General features: G+C 55.8%; 1 protein-coding gene and 1 long non-coding RNA gene across 5 annotated transcripts in view; one reads left to right on the top strand and one right to left on the bottom strand.

The window, feature by feature from the left end:
- The window catches only part of P2RY8 (P2Y receptor family member 8), a 34252-nt gene that overhangs the window by 8305 nt on the left and 2952 nt on the right, over positions 1-22995 (bottom strand). Inside the window, exon 2 of one of the 3 annotated variants that reach the window (XM_019719378.3) lies at positions 11039-11219. The exons of 1 other annotated variant lie outside the window; for it this stretch is intronic. In XM_019719378.3, the coding sequence (XP_019574937.1) occupies positions 11039-11148 (110 nt within the window). In that variant the 5' untranslated portion in view covers positions 11149-11219. Of the gene's footprint in view, positions 1-10974; positions 11220-22995 lie in introns of those variants that run through there. One more of the 3 variants, XM_019719380.3, reaches the window with a different exon arrangement.
- LOC141569656 (uncharacterized) lies at positions 11236-22995 on the top strand. 2 transcript variants are annotated; one of them, XR_012493376.2, is made up of 4 exons: positions 11236-11949; positions 12141-12235; positions 20698-20775; positions 20893-22995. It is a non-coding gene; the product is annotated as an uncharacterized LOC141569656 (long non-coding RNA). The 2 variants fall into 2 exon arrangements; XR_012493375.2 differs by having other exon boundaries at positions 11236-12235.

The raw sequence follows: 22995 nt of genomic DNA on the forward strand, positions 1-22995 counted from the left end.
GGCCGTGGGGCTCAGGGTTCAGCCAGGCCTCAGGTGGCCTCAGACCACCGTCCTCACGTCTGGCTCGTCATCCAGCACACACAGGAGCCCCAGAGCCACCTGCTGCTCCACGGTCGTCCCCGCTGTCACTGGGCTGGCCCCAGTGGGGGAGCCTGGACCTCGGTGTTTAGTTGTAGGTGTGTGTGTGGGGGGAAAGGGGGATCCTTCCTGACTGTCCGTCATCAGGAAACAAGGTCCATGTGCTGGACAGCCCCTCCCGCCCCTCCTACCACATCTAGGTTTCCACTCACATTTGAGTCCGTCCCCGACCTGGTGTGTCTTCCTCTGGAGAGGACGCCCCATCTGTCACCAGTGTCTGCACCATACAGCTTCCTCAAAGCCATTTTAAAACGTCCCAAGTTTCGCTTTGAGTGAGCACCTTCCGCCCCCTCACGCACGCCCAGGTGCAAACCCCACGGTTATCTGTGCGCCAGCCCTGGTCCCCGGCCACCCGGGTCCATCCTGGCTTCAGGGCGAAAGGGACCTATGCTTCTGCGAGTCCCCGTGGAGCCGTGGGTGGACACCCAGGAGGGACACGGTGGCGGCTTACAGGCACAGCGTGGGGGTGGGGGCTGCGTGTGCTTCCAGGACAGGACACAGGAGCACGGTGCCTCTGAAATATGTGGTGCCGAGGGCGGGCGCATTTGGGGGAATTCTTTCCATGTCTGCTCCAACCCTGTGGCCGGCCGGGGTCTGTGGTTGTCGCGTCCAGCGGGGAGCTTCTGGAGAGGGCAGATGTGCATGCCACATGCTGTGACAGGTCCCCGGAGGCGAGCCCAGGCAGGTGATGGCGAGGAATGGCTGTGGAAAGCCCTGTGGGCGTCGCAGGCCCCACTCACCGTCTGCAGCCTTGAAGGAGCCCTTCCCCAGCTGGCCATGTGCTCTCATCTGTGTCCCCTCTTTTCAGACAGGCCGCCCGCTCTGCACCCATAGCACCGGCATGTGGCCTGGTGGGTCCGGCCCTAGGAGGACAGCCCAACGGCTGAGCAGCACGGGTGGTTATTAATAATGGAATTGCCTTCACAGACACGGCTCACTCACACTGTGCTTGTGGTTTGCAGGGGGCCCCGGCGGCAGGATGGAAATTTTGTGAAATGAGCACAAACGGCTGCTCTCGGTGGCCGCCAGACACTCTGTCAGGCAGGCGCTGGGCAAGCGGAGGTAGCTCTTGTAAAAGCACGGGTCTGGGGCTGCCCGGAGCGGCAACCGACCGACCGCAGACGGGGGCGGGGGGCTGGCAGGCGGGAAGATGTGTCTGCTGCTCCACAGGACAGTGCACACAGGTCTGAGAGCCAGTCCAGCTGTGTGTCTCCGCTCCCATCTAGGTTGTTTCTTTTGTTCTTAACAGCTTTCTTGAGGTATCATTTACATACCATAAAGTTTACCCGTTTAAAGTGTGCAATTCAGTGGTTTTCGATACCTTTGCAGATGTGCAGCCGTCATCACAGTGCCATCCCGCAATATTTGCATTGCCCCCAAAAGAAAGCCTGCATACCACAGCCATCACCCCCCAAACACCCCACCCTGCCCTTATTTATAAACATTTTCAAATGGAGGTCAGCTTCAACTATCGTCACCATTTCAGTGTGAATGACTCAGTGTGGTGTTTAGCACGGTCGATGATGTTTGCAACCATCACTTCTATTTGTAGAAAGTTTTCATCATCCTAAAAGGAGACCCATCCCCATCAGCTCTCGCTCCCCACTTCCCTTCCCCCCTTCCCCTCCCCCTAACCCACTTCCTCTCTCTGGATGTCGCTGTTCTGGATGTTTCACATAAATGGAGTCATGCACTGCGTGGCCTTGTGTGTCTGCTTCTGTCGCTGAGCGGCATGTTTTCAAGGTCCATGCAAGTGGTCGCAAGTATCAGCGCCTCCCTCCTCTTCATGGCTGAGTAATATTCCACTGCGTGGACGGGCCCAGTGTGTTGATGCAGTTGCCCTCTGATGGACAGCTTGTTTCTGATCCTTGCCTACTGGGAACAGCATTGCTTCTCTCTAAACCCCCAAGCTCTGGGACCCCCATCTGAAGGCTGAGGATGCTGCTGCAGTGGTCCTTTGGGTTTGGTGGGCGTGGGTCTTAGGCAGGATGGTGGAAAGGCAGCCAGCCAGCAGAAGCACAGTCACTGAGGACTGCTCCTTTCGGATCCCCATAGCGTTCTTTCCAAGCATAACCACCCATGTTTCCTGAGTGCTGGGGGCTGTCCCGGGGGCTGAGCTCACCTCGGGGACAAGAGGGTCCCGTCTCCAGGAAGCCATCAGCCGGCCAGTGCAGTGTGGGTGGGTCTCGCCTCTGGGTTTCTTGGGTTTTTGTGTATCCAGGTTGTGGAGCTCTGTCAGGGCAGCCCTGGGAGGCCAGGCAGCCCCAAAGCTTTCAAGGGCCTCTGCTGTGGGCAGCAGGCGACGGCCGAGAATTCCAGCGCACGGTGCCTCTTATATAGACCATAACATCCCGTCGCTCGCTCGCACGCACGCGCTCAGCTCCCAGCGAGTGACAGCCTCAATTTCTTTCGCTTCCAGGACAGCGCTCATTGCGCAGGTGTACACAGGACACTCGCCATGAGGGGTGCGGCTATCCTGTCCTCACCAGCTGCCTAGGCGGGAAACACTGGTGCGGACCCCGGGCGAAGCTGTGTGTCCCCACCAGCGGCCGCGTCTGGGACGCCCCCTTCTCACCCACAGCCAAGGAGGTGGCAATGCTGTGATCTTGCCCAGGAGAAGAAGCTGCCTCGGGTTTTCTGCTCAATCATGGGCAACTCACAAAAGACACAAGACGCTCTGTGGCTGTCACGGGCTGAAATGTGTCCCCCACATTCACATGTTTGAGTCCTCACTGCTCGGACCTCAGGATGTGACTTGAGTTAGGAACGCGGTCTTTGCACATGAGGGCCCACTGCAGTGGGGCGGGATCTGAGTCCAATAGGACGGTGTCCTTCTGAAAGCGGGAATTTGGACAGAGACATGTGCACACAGGGACAATGGCACGTGGACATGTAGGCAGCGACCAGGTGGTGTTTCCACCAGCCCAGGAGCAGCAAGGATTTCCAGCAAACACCAGAAGGAACCAACCCGCTCAATCAACCTTGAGCTCAGACTGCTTGTCTCCGGAGTTGAGAGACAATACATTCTGTGGTTTAAGCCCCACCCCACCCCCAGGTGGCGGTACTTTGTTACCGCCAGGAAACTGATGGACAAGGAAAGACAAGATGGGCTTCGCCTGCAGACTCCACAGAACCGAAGAAATGAGGGAAACCATGATCGTGTGAAACAAAACCCAAGGAAACGCCTCCATGAGAAGATAAAACAGGAAAGGGTGAGATGGTAACTGAAAGCGAGGGTAGAAATAGTCAGGTACAAGAACTGGATTGCGAGCAACGATAACAGCAAAATGCGTCCGTGTGACCCCCTCTTCTGGCCAACATGTGGGGGGGCAGAGTGTATACACGATGACAGGCTTTGAGGGAACCGGGATGAATGGCTACAGAACATCCTTCCCCACCAGGCACCGCGGAGCTGCCCCCTGGAACAGCAGAGAGACTACAGCTTCTGCTGCTGCTCAGTCCTCCACCTCCCCACAGTTGGTGATGTGTCTCGGCCCCCCCGGTACCCCTTAGCAGGATCTTCAGGGCTGGGACACCCCACAACCCAGACACAGCACCCCTTCCAGCCCTAGTGGGGGAGGGGGACAGACCCACGCTGGCCTCCAGGAGAATTCAGCTTGGGGCGACTCAAGACTGGGATGGCCAGGATGGTAGGACACGGTCCCACGGTCACTCACTGCTCCGAGCAGACTCTCCATTACGGACTGAGAAGCAGGAGGGAGCATCTAGACGGAGGAGCGGTCCTGCACGGCTGCAGGAGGTGGACGCAGCCCACAGGTTCTCGCCCAACCAGCTTTGCCATCCCTGCCAGGGGACACTCGGTGGTGTCTGCACATCTCTGTCTGTCACACCGGGAGAGTGGGAGCTCCTGGCACCTGGTGAGTGGAGACCAGGGACACTGCTCCCCTACAGGGCCCAGGACGCCCCACATCAGCGCGTCATCTGGCCCCAGATGTCAGTGGTGTGAGGTTGGGAAAGCTGCCTTACTATGAGAGACTGTCTGTCTATCTGTCACCTGTCTGTGTGCCTTATCATCTATCTAATGTGTATATTTACTGTGTCTTATCAGTTTATTAATCTAGCTATCCATCATCTAATATCTGTTGATCCATCCCACTCATATCTCATGTATCTGTCTCTATCGTGTCTATGAATCTATTGATTGATCTGTCTGTCATCTATCGATCTATCTGTCAATCACCTATTTTCTATCTTAGTGGATAGCAAGTCGGGATAATTCTGCCCCCTAACTGCCCACTGTCTTGATTAAGTCTTGACATTGGATGATGTCTGTTCTCTAACTTTGTTCTCCCTCAATCTTGTGCTGGTTACTCTCGGTCCTGTCAGCTTTCCTGTCATATATACTGCAAACGGTTCTCCCTACCTGCCCTTCATCTGTTAGTTTTCGTAGTGTCGTCTCACGCATCCGTCCCGTTTTAGATCTTTGTGCCACAAAATCTTTCCCATTAAAACGTCTTTTTGCTTAGGAACACCTTTTCCGTCCCGTAACTAGAAACGGTTCTCCTCCCTCTTCATGGTTTTTATTTTCCGAGTCTCACCCTCATGCTGTTGCCCAAGCTGCATCATGATTGTTCCTGCTGTCACACACAGGGATTGTCACCGTGCCCACTCTTAGCAGAGGCTCGGTGTCTGCACAGCAGTGCAGAGGGCGTCCAAGAAAACGGAACATAAAGTCACAGACTCTCAGAAACCAATGGTACCAGAGAGATGCCTCAGCTCAGGTAGCCATTGAGCCTAACTGTCCCCTGAACTGGGGCTGTGCGCCCTCACCTGGAGGTGCTATGCTTTGGATGGGGTACTGGAGACACACCTCCAAGCCTAAGACCTCCTTACAAGATGTGGATATCAACCACCTGATTCTAGAGTTTATCGAGAGGGGCGAGAGACCCGGAGCAGCCTACATGACACTGACGCGGAAGCACAGAGTCAGAGGATTGACCCGGCCCGGCTTCAGGACTTCTTATAAAGCTGCAGTAATCAGGCCCGGCTGGTGTTGGCGAGAGAACGGATGAGGAGATCCGTGGAGCAGAACAGAGAGCCCAGGTATCCACATCATCAATATAGTTGGCTTCTCTGACAAAGAAGCAAAGACACCATGACACCTAGAGGGTCACCAACAAGCGGAGCTGGAACAGCTGGACAGCCATGTGCAAAAATATGAATCTAGATTCAGACCCACACGTAGCCTTTGGGAAAACCCAGCCTGGGTCACAGACCGAAATGTGAAATCCCAATGCACGAAACCCCTCCAAGGTAACACTGGAGAAAAGCTAAGTGACCGTAGGTGTGACGATGGCCCATAGACACAGTCCACGAAAAACATCATTGAAAAGAAACACTGGCTCTATAAAGAATGAGAAGACACACCACAGACTGGGAGAAAATATTTGCAAAAGACACATCTGAACAAAGACCGGTCTCTCAAATATAGAAAGAACTCTTCAAACTCGATAATAAGAAAACAAAACAAAACAAAAAATGAATTTAAACATGGGCCGAAAACCTGAACAGACGCCTCACCAACAAAGACACACGAAAGGCAAAGGACCATATGAAAGGACACTTCCCATCCTGCGTCATCAGGGTCTTGCAAAGTGACACGGCAAGGAAATAGCAGCTTGCAAGTGTCAGAATGACAGAGATCTGAGAACTGACACCACTGAGCCTGCAGAAGGAGGCCGCACGGGAGCTGTCACTCAAGGCTGGACCGTGTGAGACTGCCCTTGCATCACAGGTGGCCTCCCGGTCACTTCAGAGGCTGTCGTCACATTGCCTTTGAGTGACACCCCTTGAGTGCTTTGACGCCTGCCGCCCTCAGCGTCTCCTATCTGTGTAGACCCGAGACTCCCACACCTGCTATCTTGTGTCCGAGGGAACAGTCTGTTCTACTGATTTCAAAGTGATGATGAAGCAGCAGCCACCGGGCCGCTGGTGGTGACCTGGTGGTGACGGCAGTTAAAGGACCTGCCGTGTGCCGTCTCCGCAGAACCCTTAGATCGCAGGGTGAGAGCGTTGCCCGTGGAGCACAGACGCATAAACAGCACTCTTATCTCTGTCCCCTCGTTCATTTTCCTCGGGATTGCACAACCCAAGCACCCAGCACCGGGTGACCGGCTCACTGTTGTTTGTCTGCGGGCACATAGATTTTGATGTCTATCTCTTGCAAGACGGTATCCTGTTCGGGGCTCTTGGCCTCCTGTCTGTCTCTGCCAGTGTAGTTACGGCACAGCCAGACGGGTCCCTAACTAGCCAGAGCCCAGATTCTGGGAAAAAACAAGCCCCTGCCTTCAGTGGGCCACACACGGCTTGTTTTCCATTTTCAAGCTGCACCCCTCCCACCCCCCGCACATGTTCCTCTCAGCGGCCGTCTGACCTGGCAGCTGCAAAACCTGCCTGTGTGTGTAAGGCAGGAAGCTGGCCCAGGCAGATGCATTAATTAACGCGAAACACCATTCTGTGGAGAAAAAAAAAAAAAAGCCCAAGAGGGCCTGGCGGCTGCGGCCTGCCTAAAAATAAGAGTTTGCAAGTAGCACACACTCTGCCATTCAGTCACAGGGAGCAGGAATGAGCCAGACAGCGGCATGAACGGGTGGGGAGATTTGCTTAACAGCGTGTGTGTGTGTGTGTGTGTGTGTGAGAGAGAGAGAGAGAGAGAAAAGGAGAGCGAGAGAGATGATAGATATGGAGAAAGACAGACAGAAAGTGAGAGAGACACAGAAAGAGAGACAGGTAGATACATACATACATACATAGCCTAAATCAATAAATGATGGATGGATGGATGGATGGATGGATGGATGAATAGATGATAGAGAGATAGGTGATAGAGACGTGATAGAGACATGGATGGGTAGGTGGATAGACTGATAGATGATAGATACATCGATAGGTGGAAAAGTTAAGCACCATTACCCCGAATGTTTGCCTGTTGATGGTCTCATTTCAGTGCAAATTTGTCATCTCCTTTAAGACAGATCTCACCTGGTAATTGAACCCAATCTGTTCTAAGTGTCAGCAGTTAAAAATTATATGTTATTACATATTTGTTGTTTCATGAAAAGCGCAATGTCATCAAATGAATGGAAGGAGAACTGAGGGCGGTGACTCGGGGGTGGGGGGAGCGGAAAATCCCCAGAACGGACCCATTTGCCCTTACGTTCCATGTGAAACAGATGGCCTGCCCCATCGTGCGTCCACGCCTCCAGGGTGGCTCGCTGCTGAGCAGTGGACTGCAGGGTCAGCATGAGCGGGTGTCCAGTGCTATCTCTGTGCATGGGGAGCTGGGTGACCTCAGACAGAACCTTCCCTCTGCGAGCCCCGTGGGGTCCCTGGAAGGCAGGGACTCCATGCCTTTCCTGTGGTTACTTGAACAAATGATCACAAACTGGGGGCTTAAAACAACGGAAATATATTCTCTTCTAGTTCTGAAGGCTGGAAGTCCAAAATCAAGGTGTCCGCAGGGCTGCGTCCTTCTGGAGCGAGGTTCAGTGGACAAGTGAAGTCTTTTTTTAAATAAGATGACAAACTGTGCATTGCAGTGAGACAAGCAAGGGGGAAACATTCGAAGCAAATGAGCTGAACTTTTCCACCCATCTGTCTGTCTAGAGAATCCACCCACCTATCCATCTGTTATCTGTCTGTCTATCAATCATCTATCATCTATGTTTTAGCTATCTAACCGTGTCCTTTCTCTAGACTTTCCAATCTCTGCCTCCGTCTCCACGTGGCTTCTCCTCTGTGTCTGTGTCCCTCCTCTTCTGTCCCTAATAAGGACACTGTCATTGGATTCAGGGCCCCCCTGGTCCAGCATGGTCTCATCTTGAGATCTTGAACTTAATTAAACCTTCAAAGACCCTCTTTCCAAATAAGGTTCCATTCAGAGGTACTGGGTGGGACATGAATTTGGGGGCACACGATTAGCACAACACGGGCGCTGATAACCCAAAAGATGGTTGTAAGACCTGAGTCAGATCGTCCCCAGACTTTGTGTGTTCCCTCCCAGGACAAAATTCTTCACACATTGATTGATTATCATTACTTCAAGAAAAGCCTGGGCTCTGGGCTCTGCAGCAGGTTGGCCGTAGGTGACGCCCCACCATCCAGGTGTGAAGTGTGGCCCCCGATGAAGTAGGAAGCCTTGGCACTGTGAGCAAGGACCCGACTCAGCCCTGAGCAAGGAAGCCCGCCCACGCCTCCCTGTCTGCAGATTGCTCCCTGGGAGCAGTCGGGTGCTGCGTCCCTGAAACAGCGTTGTATGACCCAGCAATTCCGCTCTTAGGGGGAGCCCAAGAGCAGTGAACACACACGTCCACACAGAAACATGTACGTGCAGGAGCATAGCAGCGTTATTCAGTTGCCGAAAGGGGGAAACAACCCATGTGCTCATCCGTGGACGAAGGGCTGAACGGAACGGGGTCCATCCAGACAGTGGACTATCACTCAGCCATGAAAAGGAGGCAGGCACTGACACTCGCTGCCACGTGGACGGGCCTTGAACGTGCGGTGCTCATGAGAGACGCCAGACGCACAAGGCCACCTGTTGTTGCATCCCATTTGCATGAAATGCCCCAAACAGGCAAAGCTATAGACACAGAAAGTGGATTAGTGGTTGCCAGGGGCTGGGAGGGGAATGGGGGTTGGTGGTTAGTTACTTAATGGGGACAGAGTTTCCTTAGCCGGAGATGAGAATGTTCTGGAACTAGAGAAGGGGGTTACACAACAGTGTGAGTGTGCTCGAGGCCAGGGACGTGTGCACTTTTCAGGGTTAATTGGATGTTGTGGGAATTATATCTGCACGACAAAAATGCCTCTGTTTGCAAGGAAAAGGCTGACGCCATTTCTGTTTTACTTCCCTGTGTCTTGGTGGGCCTCTTCACCCTGGAACGCCTGGCTCCTTGCTCACCCCACATTCTGAGGCTTCCACCCTTTGATTCCAGCATCCTCACCCCTCGGGTCATTGCTGTTGTATCGGGAACCGGCCACTCTGTGTGCACTGAGGCCGACTGACTCGCAGTGGGGACCTGAGTCAGGAGGAAGGTGGCCTGGCCATCTCGCTGATGACATAATGCTCTCAGCCAGGAAGTCAGTGTTGGCCAAGACCCATTCCCAGGGGCTCCTATTGTCGCATTTCCTCCCTTTCCCAAGGCCGCAGACAGCTTTCTTCCTGGCACCAGGACCTGGGACGGCTCAGGCCAAGCGTTCTGTGAACTCTCAGACGCATGCACCACGTGAAATATTGGCAAACGTTTTCTCCTGGGGCCTTCCTGGGCAGGCGCACTTCCCATACGAGGAGTCGAGGCACAGAGGGCCGAAGGGACTTGCACTCAGGCCCCCGTGACTGACCAGCCCCACTGTGTGTGCAGCCCCACTCGCCCTCCGTGATCCTGGCCCGCTCTGCTCTCTGAGGCCCGCTCCCTGCACCGTGTCTCAGCCTGGGCTCCTGGCGGGGGTTTCTGGGACCACACTGTGTAGAGAGGGTTCCCCAAGTCTACATTCTCCATAAATGCAGACTAAGTGAGTGAACAATGCACAGAGCATTGTCCATAAAAGCAGAGTAAGGGATGGATGGATGGATGGATGGATGGATGGATGGATGGATGGATGCCACATACGACAGTGGCCATCCACGTGGAAAGAATACAAGGTGCACAGGTGTTCTCCCTAAATGCATGGATGAATGTGTGGCTGAGTGTACAGAGGGAAGGGGGCAGCGTGGATTTCGGCCCCGCCCCCCCCTGTGCCCTGCACGAGGTTCCCAGCTGCCCCCTAAGGTGCCCCTGCTGCAGTGGAACCTGGTGTGCTGCTCCCCCACCCCAACCCGATCCTTCCTGAGCTCTGTGGTCTATGAGATTGTCAATCACAGGAGTCAGATGCGGCCCAAGCCTGACCAATCACAGAGGCCCCTCACTCTGTCCACATAAGGATTGGTCCAATGAGTGGTCATCCCACCCTGCCAGGGCCAATCAGAACCTTCAGGAGGTGTGGCTCGGGTGCTGGGAGAGAGAGACAGGGACAATGTCTGTTTTCCCTTTCCCATAAAGATGCAGGCAGACGCTTCCAGGGACCACCTTTCCCTCCACACAGAGCAAGTGCCCTTCCTCAAGCGACACTAAAGTCTGCAGCTGTGGGAGGCAGGGGAAGGAAGAGGGGGCTGAGACAGGGAGGAAGAGCAGGAGCGAGAGCCGGTGACCACCACAGCTCCTGGGTCCAGCCATGCCTGAAGCTGCCTTGGAATACCTAACTGTCCAACGTAGCAAATTCCGCACTGGCCTAAGCTCACACCAGTCCTTCCTGTTGCTCACCACCGAAAGTTACGACTCACCCAGTAGGAGCCAGCGTGCCCCCAGTCGGGGGCAGACTGCAGAGGGGCCACCCACAGGGCCCATGCCTCCTGCCTCTCCAGCATGGACAGTTCCAGGGTAGCCAAGTGCCTGAGGCACCCAGGACCCCCCTCTGCCCCTGTCTGGATGTGGGTGTTGGGGAAATTCCTGAACTCCTGCGATTTCCTGGTTCAAATGACTGACAGGTGCAAGAGTGAGGGATTTCCATGGCAACCGCAGCCATCGCGGGCACCCCCACCCAAGTCTCGGGATTCCTTTGCAGACCCGGTGTTCTCTCTGCACGTCCCACAAACACTTTGCAGGACTTTGGGGTGCCCGGGTTAACACAACACCCTGAACGTGAGCTGAACTGAGCCAAGGCACTTTCCCCTCCAGTTAAAAGGCATCTTTCAAACAGACACGTCCCCTCGCCTGGGTCTGCCCTGCCTCCCAGGGGACTCCGTCCTGCCTGCTCCTCTCGGGTCCCGTGACTTACGGCTGAGGTGTTGGGCGAGCTGGACCCTCGGAGCTGGTCTGAGCCGGTTGGCGGGGAGCCTCACCTTGGTGTGGACGAGGTGGACCCTTCAGAGAAAGCTCCAGACAGGAACCGGGCCCGGGCACAGCTTCCCGCTCTCCTGGGGACCCCGCTGCCGGTCCCCCCACCGGACATGCGACTGACACAGCCCCCAAGCCTCTAGGGACCAAGCGGGAGGCTTGTAACGGCAACCTGTCATCTGCAGACTTAATTAAATGCACAAAGGTTACGAAACAAAGAGTCACAATGGATTGAAAAGTTCCTCTTTTTCACGGTGGGGCCCAGGGTGGAGGGAGGTCAGCAAATGGGACTTTACATATTTTTAAATTATATTTTTCAAACGAGGGATTCAAAAAATAAGGTCCCCCTCAGTATATACACACGAATCATTTCATGAGGGTTACTGTCTGAGGAGAACATTTAGTGTGAGTGAAAGACGCGTGGCTTTCTTTGACTATGTTTAACATTAGTTTAGTTTTTAAGTTAATTTAAGAAAAAACTATGTTAATATTAACGTCTGAGAAGCTGTTAAAGTGTGATGAGCATGTTAGTTATTCTCAAGTAGGCAGCTGGGCGCTTACATATTTGCTGACGTTTCCCCGTCATGTGCCGGATTGTATCCGCCTCCCGCACCCCCAAAAATATTTCACATCTTGAAGCCCTGACCCCCAGGACCTCAGGATGGGGCTGTGTTAGGAGACGGGTCTGTATAGAGGGGACTCAGGTGACATGAGGTCACTAGGCTGGGCCCTGATCCAACAGGACTGTGTCCTAATAAGAAGAGGAGATGAGGACACAGACACACACAGAGGGACGGCCATGTGAGGACACGGGCAGCAGACGGCCGTCCACACGCCCAGGAGAGAGGCCTCAGGGGGACCAGCCCTGGGACGCCTGGGTCTCGGACTCCAGCCTCCAGGACTGAGGGACATACATGTCTGTTGTTTGTCCAGGCTGGGGTCCTTTGTCATGGCCACCCTACTAAACACACACATTGGTCTTTCTCCAGTTAAAAAAACAATTAGAAACAAACTAATCCCACAACAACTTTGCTAAGATCCTTGCAAAGCAAAGGATAAAACTCCAGGCTTATCTTTCTTTCTTTCTTGCTTTTTTTTTTACTTTAGGGAGAAATGACCTCGAAGGAGTGTAGAAAACTGCGTGGGACACCGCCTTCTGCACAGTAGGGGACGTGGAGATGGTGGCATCTCTCCGTTGGGGGGTAAGTCAAGCAGACGTTTACGTCCGCTCCCCCCAAAGTTCTCCTCAGGGCCCTGAAAGTTCAGACGCCCCTTCGCAGGCCCGTGGCTTTGCAGGTTGGTGTTCATGCCGGCCTGTGCCTGCCCCGCCGGCCTGTCCGGGGGCTGGTCTCCCTCTGGGGGAGCTCCGGTGCAGCCCTGCCCGTTTGTTGTCTGCCACTCTCCACAGGACCGGGCTGGAGGGAAGACCTTCACCTCCATGTGGTCAGGGAGTACAGGGACCTGGGGCGAGCTCGCTCACAGCTCCCCTCGACAGTTCTTATTGTAAGTTAGCACTGGAGAACCTAAGTCACTGCCACCTCCAGCCCCGTGGAGGGAGAGACACTTTACATGATTATGTGGTCAGTACTGTGTCCTATTTTTAAAGGGTGGCATTCCCACTGCAAGGTACGGGCGGAAACGCAGCCGGGAGAGAGGCCAGGGCGTTGGTTTCCTGTGGCTGCTGTGGCCCAGTGGCTTAAAGGGGCATCTGTCCTCTGCTGGGAGGTCCCGGTCTGTCTCTGCCTTTGTGCAGCTTCGGGAGCCAGTGAGGCCTGGCCGCGAGGCTGCAAGCAGCTGCATAGTCTTCTGCCTGAGTCTCTCTGTCCTGCCTTCCTCGTCCTCGCTGAAGGACCCTGATTTGTCACTGGGCGCCCACCAGATCCCCAGGTCCCCTGCCCATCTCAGGGTCGGCCACCTCAACGCCCCCTTCACCGAGTAACAAAACGTCGCTGCAGGGGTAGGATGCATGGGTCTGGGCGGGTTCTGTGCTTCCACGGGCAGGGCCGCGCTGAGTCCATTTGGAGCCCAGCGGTCAGCGGGTGCCTGCCTGTGGTCATTGCCCTGTGGGCGAGCGGGCAGAGCAGTGGGCAGGGACGCAGGGCGGGAGCAGGAAGTACAGTGAGAATACGGTGGGGGTGCCCTTGTCTGGGGAAGCGCTGGGGCAGGACCGGCCTGAGGTCAGTAGCCCACACCTCCTGGAGCTTCCCAGCCTTTCGGGACGCCCCTGGCGAGGACGGTTAGAAGGCGGCCTCCAGGGGCTGTGAGGGCAGCAGGACACAGCAGACCTGTGCACAGGGCAGGGGGCCTTGGGTTGACAGTGGCCTGGGGAGAAGGGGCGAGGGTGCAGGAAGGGACAGAGTTAGGGCAGCCGGGGGCCTGTGAAGGCGTGGCCATCTCCATGGGGTGACGGCAGCCAGGGCCACTTCTTGTGCCTACGGGGCAGGTGTCTGTGTGTCTGTGTGTGTGTGTGTGTGTGTGTGTGTGTGTGTGGAGCCCTGGGGCCCTGGGGTGGGCAAGACGAGGGGCCCTCCCTCAGACCTCTGGGAATGGCTGTAGTGCCGCGTGACGCTGTGGAATGGGGGTGCAGACAGCTCCTCCCGGTCCTGACGTCAGTTATTTTGGGGGTTTCTCCAAACTGGGAGGTCTGGGTCACATGGCAATTGTATTTCTAACCATCCAATGAACGGATAAACAAAACGCAGAGGAAAGTCTGACACCTGCCACAGCAGGGATGGACCTTGGGGACAGTATGCTCCGCGACATCGTCAGACGCACAGGGACAAATCCTGTAAAGTGCACCCATCTGAGGTCCCCAGAGGAGACAGGAAGCAGGATGGAGGGTGCAGGGCTGGGGTGGGGGGAAGGGAGGGGAGCGAGTGTGTAATGGGGACCGAGTCTCAGCTTCTGGGGACGGTGACACACCTGCAGCTGTGACGTACAGCGTATTGCCTTTAGCTATCGATACTTCAAGTTTGCTAAGAAAGTAGGTCTCCTATGAAGTACTCTCACCATAGAAATAAAGTAAAATGAACCAAAACAAAGTGCTATCCAGGTGGTTCCCCTTGGGTGGAAACAAGGGAATTTCTACACTGACGGGAGGGTAACCGCTGGCTTGCTGAGCCGAGAGCAGGATGCTGCCCACACAGACGTGCGTCTTTCCTGGTCAGGGGCTGCCCTGAGATGGGGGCTGCTTCTGGGCCGTCCAGTGGCCCCGGGAGCTCCCAGCTGTGGTCCTTATCGGTGCCCGAGACGGGACAGCTGAATGCTGCTGGTGACGTCTGAAGGGCAGGAGCTGCTCCGGGTTTATAAGTCAAGCCAGGCTTCAGGGACGTGCTGGTGACATTGTGTCAGTTCCCTGCCCATGTGCCCACAGCCAGTGTGACAGTGGGGACCCCCTGGGCTCCGTGTCCGAGCCCTGGCCTCCCTGTGCCATCCAGCCGGACACACCCAGGCAGGCGAGTTCATCCTGGAGCCCAGCGAGCCTCAGGCTGTAGCCACGAGCTGTCTGGGAGAAGGGACTTTCAGGGCTAGACCGGGAGACTCCCCAGCAGCAGGGACAAGCCACTCACCCCTCTGGGTGGCAGCCGCCAGGGAACATGGGGAGGGAAGTGACCCTTGCCTACAGCTGCCAGTGTGCCAGCCACCATCCAGCGTGTGTAGCTACTCTCAGTTCTGTCCTGGGAGCTGGGAATTTTCAACCCTGACCTTTGAACGGGTCATGAGACTGTGCCAGACCCAGCGTGACAGTGTGAGGCGTCCCTAAGACCCTGGGCTGGCTGGTAGCTCTGCCCTGGCCCTTCCCTGGGTATGGCCTGCAGTGTGTGTCTGTGTGGGGGGACACGGTGTTGGGTGGCAAGTGGCGGAAATGTCAGGCGCGGGAAGACGTTTGCAGCGACCTGGGAGGGACCTTTGTGGGCCCGTGAGTTTCGGTTTGGCTTTCATTTTTGTGTTTGGAAGTCCAGTCATTTCTAGGCTGGTGATGGTGGAACCACCGCAGAGCGGGACTTCCACAGAGAACGCATTTCTTGGTACCAGCCCTTATCCTGCCTCCTTCCCTCCCCCACTCCTGACATGGAGTTTGTGTTGGTGACAGTCAGACGGGCCCCACCGGAGGTAGTTCCTCTTTCTACTCAATCTCAGGGGACCGTGCTAGAGGCCCCGTGCCTGCTGCCACATACCCACCTGTGCAGCCTCAACCTGTTGTCCCTTCCTGACACAGGCCTCACCCAGGCGCCTACAGGAACGAAGCCACGCTCACAGCCTGCATGCAGCGAAGCTGAGTTGTGGCTTCCGGTCGTGTGAAAGGCTGAACGGTGGACCACAAAAGATGTGTCCACGTCCTGAACCCCAGAACCTGGGGATGGGGCCCTGTCTAAAAACAGGGTCTCTGCAGACGGGACTGAGTGAGGGGTCTGAGGTGAGGTCGTCCTGGATCAGGGGGCCCTGAACCCAATGACAGTGTCCTCATCAGAGACAGAAGAGGAGGGACACAGACACAGAGGAGACGCCACGTGGAGACGGAGGCAGAGATGGGAGGGAGGCGGCCACCAGCCCAGGGACGCCTGGAGCCCCCAGGAGCTGGAAGGGGCAGGAGGGACCGTCCCCTGGGGCCTCCGGAGGGAGCGTGGCCCTGGGACACCTTGATGTCACACTCCTGGTCTCCAGGCCGGGGGAGGATGGGTGTCTTGGGTTAAACCCCTGCTACGTGGTCCTCCATCCCCGCCTCCCTGGGGAATTAGCTCGGAAGGCTTTCTCTGCACATTCGAAAGTAATTTCAAGATCAACAGCTAATATTCTAAGTTGTAAGAGATGCAAACGATTTCCGACACATCGGGAACATTACTTAAAAATACCGCTGCTCGGGGTCCCTGTGGAGGGTCTCGGGCAGCCTTGGGACTGGATGGGTGTTAGAAACGCTGAGCTGGGGAGGGGCTGCTTGTAAAGATGGGGGATCTCGCACCCTGCCCTTCCCTCCTGGAGCGCGTTTCATGTGTACTTGTGTTTCCGGGTTCTGATCGCAGTGTCAGGTGCAGTCTTTTGTTTCAAATGGTTTGAAACCATCAAATTGTGACGACAAAAATAGGTGTGTACCTGGAAACGCAGACACCTGCTTCGTTTCCTGTGCCGTGAGGCCCCCCCACGCGTAACAGCTTCTCCTGACTAAAGGGTCATGTGAGCACAGCAGATCCAAGTGAAATAAAGGTATGGTCGCTTTCACACACAACCATTGAACGTAAACGTAAACTCCGACGTGGTGGCCGCTGCTTTCTCAGCGAGGTGACCCCCGCTCACCGTATCCTGACCCGTCTAGTGAAGGGGACGTCCCTACAGCTTGTGCACCTGCTGAGTCGGCCCCCCACCATCCCCGCAGAGGTCTGCCGGAGGCGGACGCGGGGCCCTCTGGGATTTGGGGGACCTCGGCTGAATAATAAGGGGGGTTCCCATTGTTGGGGTCCTGAGGACACCCAGAGTAGGAAGTACCCTGGGTGAGGGGCGCTTGTTTCCTGTTCCCCCAAACTTGGACAACTTGCTTGAACTTGTATTTCAACTGTAGAAGATCTGAACGCTCATCCAAAATAAAAAAACTGGACGGGGTGACGAGTCAGGGACTTTGAAGCATAGGTCACTGGGACGCTAGGGCGCCTGTGCACCGCAGGGGAGCTGAACGCTGATTGTCCTGAGAACCAGTGTGGAGTCTGGTGACGGTCGAGGCGTCCAGGCTACACAAGGAAATCCTGGAGGCCTGGGGCCAAGGCCTGGCCACATATCTCCCTGTGTCTTCTGACCCACAGGCTGCCCAGCTTCCAGGGACGACGTAAAAGAAGACTCTGCAGAATGACATGTCCCTCTGTCCCAGACATGGCTGCAGCTATGCATGGCCGTGGGTACAACAGGTGTCCCGAAAGCCGTGCCCAGGCCACACTTACTACAGAGACCAGCGCGAGGCGTGGGGGCAGAAGCACCGCCCAGCCTCTCGTCCCAGAGTGGTCACTCCTTTCCAGGAACGACAGCTTAGGACGAGGAGCAGAGAAGAAAGCAGTGGCCGGGGTCTCAGTGCTGTGTAGGAACGCGTCCCGTCCCATCCGTGTGGGTTTCCGGGGCTGCCGGAAACACAGGGGCACAGACTGGAAGGGATTCTCTCACAGAATAACAAACAGAAATGTGTGCACGTCCAGATTTGAAGACCAGAAGTCTGAGATCCAGGTGTCCAGGGCGGGTCCCCCCTGAGGCCTCTCTCCTGGGCGTGTGGACGGCCGTCTGCTCCCCGTGTCCTCACGTGGCCGTCCCTCTGTGTGTGTGTGTCCTCATCTCCTTTTCTGATAAGGACACAGTTCTATTGGATCAGGGCCCACCCTAGTGACCTCATGTCACCTTAGTCCCCTCTTTACAGACCCTATTGCCAAATAAGGTCCCGTTGTGGGCACTGGGGCTTCCACCAGCGACTTGTAAGGCACAGTTCCGCCCATCCATAGCCCGTGTCTGAGCGGTGATGTCTCTGCACCACATGGGGACTAGGTATCTCATGATCCTGTTGCTTCCCCAGTGAATGAATGACGTAACACTGCCCCAGGTACCCAGTGTTTGGCTCTTAAGGACTGGAGGTGTGCTTCTGCAGACACAAAATATCATGCCCAGCCTCCCACCTCCAACCCTCAGCGCCTCTGAGGGAGAAGGGCTGGGTTTCCCAAATGGGAAAGGCCCCTGGGCCGAGCATGGGAAGCCTAGAAGCTCCTGTAAAGCAGATCTTTATCTTTCTATGAAGGGACTGACAACCACCTCACAGCAGGCTTTCCTGTTTATCTTGGGGTCTTAGTGATCGGCTGGATGCTTGCTCTGCTGCTTGCACAATGCATTTCCTGGCCTTGGACAAGGTGGGGATCGAGACATTGAGTCAGTCTGTCCTGACACTCTTTGCAGAGGTAAAGAAAGATGTCAGTTGGCCTGTGACCACAACTTTCAGAGTGTTATCAGTTAGCAGAAGACGTAAAAAGAAAGTGGGAAGGGGTTTGCAAACGAGGCAGCTACAGTTCTTGATTTCTAATCCTGGCTGAGGCTCCTTGAACTTGCATTCTGTCATTGTTTCCCTCCTCGGAATGTTACAACAGAAAGCTACATGGACCCCTATGAAACAAAGTATCCTTTCCTTCTTAGAACACAGAGCCATGCACACGAGGTCGAGGTCGGAAATAACTCACCCTAGAAAAAGTGCTACATCCCTCATTGCTGAATGTCACTACAGTCACCTTCCAAGGACTCCCCTTGGGAAGCTGTGCACTGACACCAGTGCCTAGTCCACCCTTCAAAGCAATGTTGGAACTCTTTTTCTGGAATGGCCATCAGAGCTGTCGTCGTATTACCCTTGATGTCCTGAATGTCATCCAAATGTCTTCCTTTCAGTATTTCCTTTATCTTTGGGTAAAGAAAGAAGTCATCGGGGGCCAGGTCAGGTGAGTAGGGAGGGTGTTCCAATACAGTGATTTGTTTACTGGCTAAAAACTCCCTCACAGACTGTGCCGTGTGAGCTGGTGCACTGTCGTGATGCAAGAGCCATGAATTAATTGTTGGCGAAAAGTTCAGGTCGTCTAACTTTTTCACGCAGCCTTTTCAGCACTTCCAAATAGTCAACTTGGTTAACTGTGCATCCAGTTGGTACAAATTCATAATGAACAATCCCTCTGATACCAAAAAAGGTTAGCAACATCGTTGCAACAAATTCGCGAACTTAATTGCCAGACCTCGCATATTATATCATACAAAGTTACGCGTCAATTATATCGCAACAGAACTGGGGAAGAAACAAAAAGCTATGTCCACACAAAGACTTGTACAAGAAAACCAACACAGCCACGTTCTCTCGTGCCCTTACCCACCCCCTAAGATGAGCTGGGTGGTCAATTGCTTGGGCAGGAGGGTGAAGCTCACCTACTTAGTGATGACTTTGGGGGCGCCCCCAGCCCCCAATTCCTGAGGCCCCTTCTCCGAGCCCCTCTCCATGCTCACACAGTGACAGAGGCTTAGCCACCTCACCATGGCACTCAGCATTTCTGTTCCCTGGGCATTGATGTTCCTTGGGGCGTGGGGAGACCCTGCACATCGGATCCGGGGGGGCAGCTGAAAGGAGAGTAGGGCTTCAGCCTGAGCAGCGAGCCTGGGGTGGACATCGCATGGGCGGGCCTCATGGAGAACACAGCAGAGACTCGGGAGGGTGGCTGGACCCTGGGAGTTGGGCACGGCTGGGTGAGTGGCAGAGTGAGCCCTGAGCAAGGTCCGGGAAGCAGGTGTCAGCCAGGTGGTTGCTACCAAACTGTGTTGGTGTCACCTTGGCCAGGCCGCCATATCCAGATAGGGGGTCAAACAGCAGTCTAGATGCTGCTGTGAGGGTATTGTTTTTGGGTGAGATGAGCATTTAAATCGGTGGACTTGGAGGGAAGCCATACTGTGGGTGGGCCTCGTCTAATCAGTTGAAGGCCTGCATAGAGCCAAGCCTGACCTCCCTCCTCTGAGGGAGAGAGAACTCTGCCTCCAAGGCCTCTGGATTCGAGCTGCAACATCAGCTCTTCCCTGGGTCTCTGGCCTGCTGGTCCACCCTGCAGAGTTGGGACTTGACAGCTTCCATAGTTCTGTGAGTCAGGTCCTTAAAGTAAATTCCCTCTCTCTCTCTGTCTCTCTCTCCCCGCCCCATCCATGTATGTATGTATGTATATATGTGTTTGTCTACCATCCATCTATCTGTTTCTACGTTTCTGTCAATCATTTATCATCTATCATCTATCTGTTTCTATGTTTCTATCTATGTTTCTATCTGTATCTGTCATCTATTTATGTTTCTATGTTTCTTTCTATGTTTCTATCATCATCTATCTATCTATGTGTCTATCATGTATGTATCTATCTCCCTCGACCCCCTTTTGTTCTCTCAGGCCGCCAGCAGATTGGACGATCGATGGGGACCACCCACACCGGGGAGGGCTGGCTGCCTTACTCAGCGTCTCCATTCAAATGCTGGTCTCACCCAGAAACACCCTCACAGAATTATCCAGAATCCTGTGTAACCAGTCTCTGGGCCCCCTGCGGCCCTGCTAGGTTGACACATACAATCCCTGTTTCTGTGGAGAACCCCAGTACGCAAACCCTCAGACCAGCAGAACCCTGGCAGACGCTCCGGACTTTCCCAGCGCGGGGCCAACGCGCCTCTCTGACTCCTGAGACAGCTTATTTCCAAAGACACACTCCCCCCCACGTCTGAACCGACACGTTCTCCGCCCACCAGGCCCCTGGAACTTCAGCGCCAAGACCCTCCATCACTGGCAGAATCGGGTCACTTCCAAGCACACGGCATGAATGACAGATGACGATGGGGTGATACTAAGAAACAGTATTTCTAGGTGTGGCAGACTCGGGGGTCCCAGCTGCCTGGCAGGGCCAGAGACGACGTCTTGGGCCTGGGCATGATTTGAGGGACCGGCTCCCTCCATGTTGGGATCAGAGGCCGTGCGGGTCACGGGCCCCACCCATCCCACCGCCACGAGCAGAGCGCGGGGGTCGGGAGCGAGGAGACACGGGCTGTTGTCCTGGGCAGAGTGCTGAGAATATTCACAGGCTGCGGCTGGCTCACCTTGACTCGCCTGCAGCATGGAAGCTGAATTCCACCCTATCCTTGCAGACATTTGAACACCACCTCCTGAGTCCTGGAGGAAAGGAGCCCCGGCCCACCCTCGTCACTCATCAACCAAGTTGTCGGGTGAGGAACCTTGGGAACCCCTCCGCGCCCCCCCCCACCCCCACCCGCCGCCTTCCTACTAGAAAGATGACTGAGCTGAGAATAACTATTTCCTAATTTACGTGTCTTCCACGACAGGCACGCAGCTGATTTAACACACAGGCCTGCAGCAGCGACACACCCATTGTATGGATTGCTAAACTGAGGACAGTGCGTCCTGAGCCAGGAAAAGGGCCCAGACCTCCCCACTGAGCCCCACCTTGGCGGCGGCGGTGCTACCGTTCAACGTCATCTCGTTTCATGGGTGGACACGTCGTATCTGTGCAGCTCGGTCCTTAGGGACGCCTGATTATCAGCACAGCACCCTGGCAATGCAGGCAGGGAATCTATGGCTTTTCGAGGTTGTCAGAAGAGGAAATTGAGGTTAAGCCATTAGGTCGCGACCTAGCCATGGTCAGACGCACCGCTGGTGATGTTTAAAGACACACGTGCAGGAGGCGAGCCCACGCCCGGCCCACCACGCACGCCCGGCCCATTACGCACGCCCAGCCCACCACACACCGCCAGCCCTAGCACGCAAGCCCGGCCCACCACGCACCACTGGCACACCCGCCTCCTCGTGGCCCACCACGCAAGCCCGGCCCATTACGCACGCCCGACCCACCACGCAAGCCCGGCCCACCACGCACCACTGCCACACCCGCCTCCTCGTGGCCCACATCGTGACCCTAGAGGTGGCCCCGTGGTCCCACTTCCCACCTCCTCGACCTCATGCGGCGCAGAGGCCGTGTCTGAGGCACTGTGACCACCAGCCCCAAAAAGACACCTGTGGGTTTGGGGGAGAAACCGACGGCTGGCGCGCTGTCCTGGGAAGCAGTGTGCAGTCACTGCAGTTGCAGCCACGTTTCGGAAGAGGGCTGCTGTAGCCCTTACGCTGCGTCGTGGCAGGGCGTGGGGTGGTACTGGGTCACAGGTCACTCGGTGTTTATACGGCGGTGTGTCCTGGGCTGTGGCAGGGCCACCGCACAGCCACATGTCACAAGAAATGGGCACAGAGCCAGGGATGGACCGGAACCCTGAGCTGGCACTAGGGAGTGGGGAGGCGGGGCCGGGCGCTCAGCGCGCACCTGGTGGCCAGGTGAGAGTGGCGGTGCTGGGCTGGGGCTGGGTCGTGCGTGTTGGGTGTGAAGCTGCACATTCGGGGGGTGGGGGGCAGTGACCTCTGAGGACAAGCCCTGACCCTGCCACACACGTCACCCGTCACGTGGAGGGCGGCACCAGGCAGGGGTGCAGCGAGCCACCCAGCCCTGCCTCACCCCTGCGCCCCACAGAAGCCCAGCACGTGCCCTGGTTCCGATGGCCCGCTCCCCAACCCCCCTGAGTCTGGGGACCAAGTATAAGGCGCTGAGGAACTTGTCTGAGTCTCTGAGTGAAAGGGCACCCACTTTCAGTGGAGAAACAGGGTGTGCGGCTGGTCTGTGTGCTGGGCTTTGGCACACACGAGCTTTCCTGGGTGGGGCCGTCCAGCCCGGGCACAGACTGCCCGTTAACATCTCGGGGTAACGTGGACTCGGCCACGCCGTGACCCAAATGAGATCCCCGAGGGGTGGGCAATGAGGCCGAAATCTTCGGTGCGGGCCCCCAATGATCTGCCTGGTCCCCAGTATTTTTTCTGGTCCCCCAGTAATCTCGTTGGTCCTCGGTAATCTCTCTGGTCTCCATATTCATTCTGGTCCCCCGTCATCTCTGTAGTCCCCAGTATTCCCTCTGGGCCCCAATAGCCTCCCTGGTCCCCCTTTCACCTCTGGTCCCCAATATCCCCTCTGGCCCCCAGTATCCTCTCTGGTCCCCAACATCCCCTGTGATTCCCCGTCTCCCATCTGATCCCATCATCTCTCCCATCCGGCACATTTTAGTCAAGGGCGATTCGGACAAAGGCTGAGGTTATTAACAGCAGCCAGCATGGCCCCCGGGGGTGTTGTGAACTGGGAATCCAAGCCACCAGCAGGACCTGCTCGCCCAGCCTCACCCGCCTCGGGATGCCCAGGGCGGGATCCTGGCCCTCCCCTCATTTGCATGGCCCTCATTTAGAACGGGGCCCGCGGTGTTTACTTAGAAGGGAGCTGTGCAGGTGGACAGGCGCCCAATGCTGGGCTCTCAGCAGCACACTTGGGCGGGCTTCCTGTGAGCATGACTCGGAAGCCAGAGCAAGCAGAGCACCTTGCGAGCTGTGGGGGCTGA

Source organism: Rhinolophus sinicus, chromosome 18 (genome assembly GCF_057876585.1).
Source record: "Rhinolophus sinicus isolate RSI-liver-muscle chromosome 18, RSI-T2T, whole genome shotgun sequence".
NCBI classification, from domain to species: domain Eukaryota; kingdom Metazoa; phylum Chordata; class Mammalia; order Chiroptera; family Rhinolophidae; genus Rhinolophus; species Rhinolophus sinicus.